Below are 8,890 nucleotides of genomic sequence, written 5' to 3'. Positions count from 1 at the left end.
ATCCTTGAATCATATTTACCACTTTCTGCCTGTATCGGTGTGCTGTACACCAAATATTTATGTATCCGGGATCCTTGCAATTTCCCTACCCCATAGAAGTTCAGGTTAAGGAATAGAGTCGAGGTTAAGGTTAGGGGTTATGGTTAGGGTTAGGGTTAGGGTTTAGGGTAGGGACGTCCCAAGGATCCCGGATATCCCTGAACATACCAAATGTAACTCTACATTGTTTTTATTTGTCAAGTCCTGAAAGAAAAGGTTTGCTGAAACTGTTAATTGAATTTCAAGTTTAGAAGTTAACTTTGGATGAATTTCAGTCATATGAGCTGAAATGTCTCCTAATCAGACCCATGTTTCAAATTTGGGTTATTTCATTAACTTTCAAAGACATTTCGAAGTAAGTATTTACTTGAAAATACATGTAGTTGAATATCGAAATGTATTTGGAAATACACTTGGAAAGCATTTTTCTGCATTTGAAATTATTGAAATATAAAAATATTTAAATACTCTACGCATTTGAACCCACTTTCTGTTTGTTCCTAGGGTATTTGGAAGAATGTGTTTGGAAACAATATTATAATTGTTTTCAGATAGTAGGCTATTTGTAGGAAATGTTAAAAGAGGTAGCGAATTTTGACCACAACTCATATTCACACATAAAATAAGTATTTAAAATATAAATACGCATGTATTTGTACCCAGGTCTGCTCCTGATAATTCCATACATTGCAATGCAATATTTAGTTCCCAAAGTGTCACAGTACTCTATGAGGAACTGACATTTGTTTGAATTTAGATATTAATCATTTGAACTAACCAAGAACATGTAAATATAACGGTATAATGTTTCGTTCTTTGAATCTGTGCTATTGTCTAAAATGTAGGTTCAGGTCTCTCACTCTTTCTCTCTCTCTCTCTATCATATTTTAAACAACTTGTAGAAAATACACTTTATGACACTGTGACCATACCTGTGTCACTTTACTTGGACTAAGAAAATACACTTTGACACTGTCAAGAAGCATTATGACCATCATAATCATATACGCCAGATAGGCCAATCACGTACATGCCCTTATATCAGTCATCTGTCAAAAAGAGGGTGTCTTGTCCTGCTTCTGCTCTTGCATTCATCCCAGTCATCAGAAACAGAGCATTGGGGTAAGTGCATGTCTGACATCAATTTGTGTGCAATTACAATGCTAATTTAATATAGTCAATTTTTAAAAATACTGTTGACACGTAGGCTATGGTGTAATGGAATGTTTTGCCTTGTGTGGTAGGTTTTGTGGGTTTTGAAACTCTTATGTGTCATAACCACCCATAAAATATCGTAATATATGTCACAACAGGTCTAACATATGTAACAGTGTTATGAGTATATTATGACAGGTTATGACAAGTTATGTCAGCTGTTATGACATGATTATGACCGTGTCATAACGTGTTATGACTCTAGGTGTCAATTAAAGTGGTACCGCATATTCATATATTTCCCCTTTCTGTAATACACGATTTCCAGTGTTTTGTTTGTGATACTCGAGTTAATGGTCACTTGCCTCGATGTTGTATGTTATGGATTAAACTCACATCTGTTGATGTGTTTGATGCCAGACTGGAGATACAAGGACCGAGGACACACTGATTATTATTGTATTGTCTGAACACTGTGATTCTGTAGCAATGTCACTTACTTTTGTTTGGACTTCCCACAAGCCTCTGGGGCTGATGTTTACAGAACAGTTGTCTGCTGATTAGGATATAAGGCCAGTTAGACATTTTCTCTGGTTCTGTGCTGGAAGTATCTCCCTGTTGCAACTTGTAATATACTGGATAGATTTTTTGTTGCCTTTTGTTGCCTTTATCTATGACTGTTTTGACTGTTTTGTTCACCTGTAAATTCTTCTTACGAGTACCATCCACTTATACTCCTCTACTTTTCTCATCAGCACTTCAATTCCACCACTCAAATGACAGCCCAGTCTTCAAAGACAGTTCTGTCCCTGGACTCTGAGGCGGTGTTCTCACTCAAAGATGGCATAAACTTTAAGAGGAGCCCAGATGATGGCAAGTGCTACATCATATACAAAGAAAATGGAGAGCTGAAGGCCTGCAAGAACCAATGCAAACACCAAGGAGGCCTGTTCATCAAAGACATAGAGGACTTAGATGGAAGGTAAGTAGACTTAAAGGGGAAGTTCAGGACTCTACAACTAAAGATAGCTGGAGTTTGTAGCGGCTGTTTAGAGAATACCGAACCATGGATTACAGTTTCTCCTGGCCCATAGACTACTTTCAGGCTGAGGAACCATCTAACATCAAGTTGTAAAATCCTGAACTCCCTCTTTAATACCGAGGCTTAGATATAACATATCTATTCAATGGGACTGAAAGGTTTTTCTGATACAGGACGGTCCGATGTACAAAACACTATTGGAAGCTGAACGTCTCAACTATGCAGTATGTGAACCCTCCCGACAGCTTCACACAGGATGAGCTGGGTAAGTTGAGCTGCCATTTTCTCAAACTGAAAGGTTATTGAATGGCTTTTGAATTAGTCTGCCATTTTAGGTCATATGTAAGGGTATGTCTAATCTTTTGTGTTCTCTGACAACTTGTGTATATTTGTAGACATTGTGTGAACCTGATCATCAAATCAAATGTTATGTCACATGCTTCGTAAACAGCAGATGTAGACTAACAGTGAAATGCTTACTTACTGGCCTTCCCAGCAATACAGAGAGAAAGAGACATAATAGAAAGATAATAACAGGAGGAATAAATCCTCAATGAGTAACGATAACTTGGCTATGTAACGTTACACGCGGTACCAGTACTGAGTCAATGTGGAGCGGTATGAGGTAATTGAGGTAGATATGTTCATATAGGTGAGATAAAGTGACTAGGCAACAGGATAGATAATAAACAGTAACAGCAGCGTAGGTGATGAGTCAAAAGAGTCAGTCCAAAAAGGATCAATGCAGATTGTCCAGGTAGCTATTGGCTAACTAACTATTTAGCAGTCTTATGACGTGGAGGTAGAAGCTGTTCAGCGTCCTGTTAGTTGAGTGCCCAGCTCCAGCTGTCCATTCCTTTGGCCGTCTAAAAATGACATGAGGAACATAATGTAAATAATAAGTCAGATGTTTAATATGTCTATATGTACAGTTGAAGTCAGAGGTTTACATACACTTAGGTTGGAGTAACTAGAACTTGTTTTTCAACCATCCCAAAATTTCTTGTTAACAAACTATAGTTGTGGCAAGTCAATTAGGATATCTATTTTGTGCATGACACATGTAATCTTTCCAACAATTGTTTACAGACAGATTATTTCACTTATAATTCACTGTATCACAATTCCAGTGGGTCAGAAGTTGACTGTGCATTTAAACAGCTTGGAAAATTCCAGAAAATTATGTCATGGCTTTAGAAGCTACTGATAGGCTATTTGACATCATTTGAGTCAATTGGAGGTGCACCTGTGGATGTGTTTCAAGGCCTACCTTCAAACTCAGTGCCTTGTTGCTTGACATCATGGGGAAATCAAAAGAAATCAGCCAAGACCTCAAAAGAAAAATGTAGACCTCCACAAGTCAGGTTCATCCTTGGGAGCAATTTCCAAACTCCTGAAGGTACCACGTTCATCTGTACAAACAATAGTACGCAAGTATAAACACCATGGGACCACGCAGCCGTCATACTGCTCAGGAAAATTATCTATATCCACAGTAAAACGAGTCCTATATCGACATAACCTGAAAGGCCGCTCAGCAAGGAAGAAGCCATTGCTCCAAAACCGCCATAAAAAAGCCAGACTACGGTTTTCAACTGCACATGGGGACAAAGATCGTACTTTTTGGTAATGTCCTCTGGTCTGATGAAACAAAAATAGAACTGTTTGGCCATAATGACCATCGTTATTTTTGGAGGAAAAATGAGGAGTCTTGCAAGCCGAAGAACACCATCCCAACTGTGAAGCACGGGTGGCAGCATCATGTTGTGTAGGAGCTTTGCTGCAGGAGGGACTTGTGCACTTCACAAGTAGATGGCATCATGAGGAAAGAAAATTAAGTGGATATATTGAAGCAACATCTCAAGACATCAGTCAGGATGTTAAAGCTTGGTCGCAAATGGGTCTTCCAAATGGAAAATGATACCAAGCATACTTCCAAAGTTGTGGCAAAATGGCTTAAAAATAACAATGTCAAGGTATTGGAGTGGCCATCACAAAGCCCTGAGCTCAATCCTATAGAAAATGTGTGAGCAGAACTGAAAAAGCGTGTGCGAGCAAGGAGGTCTACAAACCTGACTCAGTTACACCAACTGTGTCAGTAGAAATGGGCCAAAATTCACCCAACTTATTGTGGGAAGCTTGTAGAAGGCTATCCCGAAACATTTGACCCAAGTTAAACAATTTAAAGGTAATGTTACCAAATACTAATTGAGTGTATTGTGCCATTGTGAGCTACACAATTCACATTCGTTATATCTTTGTTGTTTTTTTGGAAGTTTCACGATTAAATCAAATGTGGAATTCTACTCACGCTGCGCCTTGGTCCACTTATTTAGACAACGATCGTGACAGACCCAAGTTAAACAATTTGAAGGCAGTGCTACCAAATACTAATTGAGTGTATGTAAACATCTGACCCACTGGGAATGTGACGAAAGAAATAAAAGCTGAAATAAATCCTTCTCTCTACTATTATTCTGACATTTCACATTCTTAAAATAAAGTGGTGATCCTAACTGACCTAAGACAGGGAATTTTTACTGGCATTAAATGTCAGGAATTGTGAAAAACTGAGTTTAAATGTATTTGGCTAAAGTGTATGTAAACTTCCGACAGCAACTGTATATGTCACACATTAACAAGGTTTTACAACCATAAAACAAATGAGGGTGTCACCTTAGTGGGTTTATGCTGTCCTCATTTGAATCATGTCACAGGATGCTGGAGAAAAGACAGGTGCCGCTGACAAATATCAACGTAGTTCCCTTTGGCATTTGGCAAAACGTAAGCATTAACAGCTCACGTTGAATGAACAGTTTATACGATAAAGGAACCTCTGTCAAAAGGCTCTTCTTTAATGCCCTTCTCCTGTTGTTATCTCCGTCAGATTGATGAGCACCTCAGATTCATGATTCTGAAGGATGAAGTGCACCCCGAAATGGACACCTGTATCATTGTTGAATATAAAGGTAGTCATCATGTCCTTTGTAAGAGCACATGGTGCTAGCTTCATCAGAGTCCTGGGTTCGATTCCTGCAGTCACAGGAAGTCACTTTTCATAAAAGGGTCTGCTTTTCATAAAAGTGTACGAAACATTAGGAACACCTTCCTAATATTGAGTTGCACCCCCCTTTGCCATCAGAACAACCTCAATTAGACTTTATTGGCATGGACTCTACAAGGTATCGAAGCGTTCCACAGGGATGCTGGCCCATGTTGACTCCAATGCTTCCCACAGTTGTGTCAAGTTGGATGGATTTCTTTTGGGTGATCCATTCTTGATACACACGGGAAACTGTTGAGCATGAAAAACTCAGCAGCGCTGCAGTTCATGACACACTCAAACCGGTGTGCCTGGTACCTACTACCATACCCCGTTCAAAGGCACTTAAATATTTTGTCTTGGCCATTCACCCTCTGAATGACACGCATACACAATCCATGTCTCAAGGGTTAAAAATACTTCTTTAACCTGTCTCCTCCCCTTCATCTACACTGATTGGAGTGGATTTAACAAGTGACATCAATAAGTGATCATACCCTTCACCTGGATTCACCTGGTCAGTCTATTTCACGGAAAGAGCATGTGTTCCTAATGTTTTGTACAGTCAGTGTACAAGCACAGGCAGGTCACACATTCTGACTTTCATCCCACTTTATCCACCTACAGATTATACATCCATATAAAGATGGGTTCCATCAGGATATTAAGCCTCATTATTTTATTGAACGTGCACATCCTGTCTGATTCAGGTCATTGTCAGTTCAGTATTAAAAGTATATGCCAGTGCCACCTGGTAGGCATACAATGCACCTCAAAGCCTTATCTCAACCTTATCTCATTTGACGGGTGCATCTGATCCTGGTTCTCCCACCCAGGTCATATGATCCTCAACACGGTGGACTGCACCAGGCCAAACTACGGCCGACTGCCCCACAATGTAGATCTGATGATGAGCGACTTTGCTGGGGGGGCGTCTGGCTTCCCCATGACCTTCAGTGGAGGAAAATACACAGGTGAGGTGGGCAGGTATACAGCATCCAAGTGTACAGCCAGACAGCCACACAAATAACAGAGAAATTAATTGCTCCCTTGGGTTTTCCTTGCTATTGCCTGCACAAGGAGTGAATCTCAATTGTATTTCCTCTCTCCTTATCTCCTCCTCAAAGCACATGAGATTCAGTCATTGACTAGTGTCGGTTTCTCCCTGCAGAGAGCTGGAAAGCCGATTTCATCAAGAATGAAAGGAAGAAGCTCATGAACTACAAGGCCCAGCTGGTAAAGTCCTTGCAGCCCAAGATCTACTGCCCGTTTGCCGGTTACTTTGTGGAAGCACATCCCTCAGACAGGTATCACAAAACGTTTACTCTTTTGTGTACAAGTTCCGTTCTAGTTCAGGTTAGGTTTTGACTCCTCTTATTGCTTCAATTTCAGTCACTCAATATAAGTTGCATCCCAACTTGACATTGACAACTGACATAAGTTAACTGACAGGTACATTAAGGAAACTAACACGAAAAACAACGCGGATGAGCTCAATGCCCTGATCAAGAAGAGCGCTCCAGGCATAACAACATGGACACCAAAGCCAGGCGCTGTGCTCGATCTGGCCCTGGCTCTGATGAGCCCCAGCCGGTAGGATTGCTCATCAATCAGCAAATCGTGTGTGTGTCCATGTCTGTCATATCAGTCCATACTCCATAGAAATGCCAACAGTCATCAATAATCACAAATCACATTTTGGTGGTTGATGTTTCCCTCTGTTGTCAATACCATTATTACCTCACTTCCCTACATTGTTTACCATTATTACATCACTTCCCTACATTGTCTACCATTATTGCATCACTTCCTTACATTGTCTACCATTATTACCTCACTTCCCTACATTGTCTGCCATTATTACCTCACTTCCATACATTGTTTACCACTATTACATCACTTCCCTACATAGTCTGCCATTATTACCCCACTTCCCTACATTGTCTACCATTATGTTCTCTTTCTACATTCTGTTTTTTCCTACATTATTTCATTCATTTTTAATGTTGTAACCCAGGGAACATGCATTTTAAATCATGTATGACTTGACTATAACCACAGGAAAGCCATCACCGACCCTCCGTCCGGGACAAACATCTATAAGGACAGTTGGGACTTTGATTTGTACGTGGATGAACTGAACAGGGCCATCACCGCTGAGATATTTAAACATAAAAGCTGGATCCAATTTTATTACATCTGGGCAGGGTTTAAAAACTACAATCTAGTTGTCCGGGTAAATATTGTTGTCCATATAAAAGTCCTCACAGCTCTTAGTGCTCTACTGCACATCTACAAGCTGACTGCTGGGGTGGATTCATTAGTCGCTGACTGTTGCAAAACGTTTTTCAACAGAAATCGATTACCGTTTAGTCTTGGAACCAAACAGAAGCCTGAATTTGTCCAATAGAAACTTGTTTTCATTGCAAATTGTTTTCCGTTTGGACTAAACGGTTTAGACCAAACTTTTTGCAACAGTCTGCAATTTAGGAATACACTCCTGGCTACTCCTGACTCGCTTTCAGTAGGCAGTAAAACATACAAGGACATTTATAATTATTATTGGACAATCTATCAATCGACAATCTCCATTTTAAAACGTTTCTCGGTTTTGTACCGACTGAACGCGACCCCTTTCATTCACTTCCTCTCTCTCTGTAGATCTCTGGAATGTTTAAAACATGTACGGATGCTCTCACGGACACAGACTAAGCCTATTCCTGAATAAAAAATGGAGAATCTCTATCAAATTTTTTGGGGGGTCCAGGACTAGGCTTAATCTATGTCCAGGAAACTGCCCTTGGAGCAGCTGATTTTGGCTGCTTGGATTGCCAGATGGGCAGGGTTGACACTTTAGGGACTATGACCCTTGGTTCCATTGTGCCAGGCATGTTCAATCAATTTGAAAAATAAAAATACATTTTTAACCCAAATCTAGTGGGTTCGAGGGTTGAAATTAGAACAACTCTTTTCCAATTCTTCTCATTCTTATGCTACTTTCTTTTTAGATTCTGGTAATTCTTTAGATTCTGTTTATTGATTCTGGTTATTCTGGTTATTCATATTCTAGTTATATGGTATTTATCATAACTGCAGGTAAGTGAATAACACAAATTGTTTGAATTCCAACTAAACATAGCCTAACTGTTGTTTGTAATATGTATTTAAGGTCATTGAGACAGATGAGGACTTCATTCTGATAGACAATGGCTACAACTATCTGGTGGACTTCATGGATCTCTCCTTCCCTACTCAGAGGCCCGCTAGAGAGCACCCTTATGAGGAGGTGAGCATGGCTACAACACCTGCTCACATGTATATTATTAAGTACACTGCACTCCACTTGAGAGGGATCAAAACAAACATTGTGGAGCAGGAACATAGCATGTTACAAATCTGTCATAAGGGTGGCAGGTAGCCTAACAGTTACGAGCACTGGGCCAGTTACCGACAGGTTGAGGTTGAAATCCCTGAGCTTACTATGTGAAAAATCTTTTGATGTTTCCTTGAGCAAGGCACTTACAGTGCATTCGGAAAGTATTCAGACCCCTGACTTTTTCCACATTTTGTTATGTTACAGCCTTATTCTAAAATGGATTAAATAAAATACA

At 39.9% G+C, this 8,890-nt stretch overlaps 1 protein-coding gene across 1 annotated transcript; it reads left to right on the top strand.

Annotated features, from left to right (window-relative positions):
• Positions 1 to 1,970: 1,970 nt before the first annotated feature.
• Positions 1,971 to 8,554, top strand: LOC139533280 (cytidine monophosphate-N-acetylneuraminic acid hydroxylase-like). Its single transcript, XM_071331349.1, has 6 exons — positions 1,971 to 2,176; positions 4,954 to 5,020; positions 5,124 to 5,205; positions 6,116 to 6,253; positions 6,451 to 6,586; positions 8,449 to 8,554. The coding sequence occupies exons 1-6, from the start codon at positions 1,971 to 1,973 to the stop codon at positions 8,477 to 8,479; spliced, it is 660 nt and encodes a 219-aa protein (XP_071187450.1). The 3' UTR covers positions 8,480 to 8,554.
• Positions 8,555 to 8,890: the final 336 nt, after the last annotated feature.

This window comes from Salvelinus alpinus, chromosome 11 (assembly GCF_045679555.1).
Source record: "Salvelinus alpinus chromosome 11, SLU_Salpinus.1, whole genome shotgun sequence".
NCBI classification, from domain to species: domain Eukaryota; kingdom Metazoa; phylum Chordata; class Actinopteri; order Salmoniformes; family Salmonidae; genus Salvelinus; species Salvelinus alpinus.
The sequence above is the reverse complement of the archived record's forward strand: the minus strand, read 5'-3'. Positions and strand labels throughout refer to the sequence as shown.

Excerpts from the sequence above, each read along its gene's own strand:
- LOC139533280 (XM_071331349.1), top strand. The coding sequence starts at position 1,971 with ATGACAGCCCAGTCTTCAAAGACAGTTCTGTCCCTGGACTCTGAGGCG. Across the intron at positions 5,206-6,115 it reads TATCATTGTTGAATATAAAG|GTCATATGATCCTCAACACG; the intron begins GTAGTCATCATG and ends TCTCCCACCCAG. Across the intron at positions 6,587-8,448 it reads GAAGCACATCCCTCAGACAG|GTCATTGAGACAGATGAGGA; the intron begins GTATCACAAAAC and ends TATGTATTTAAG.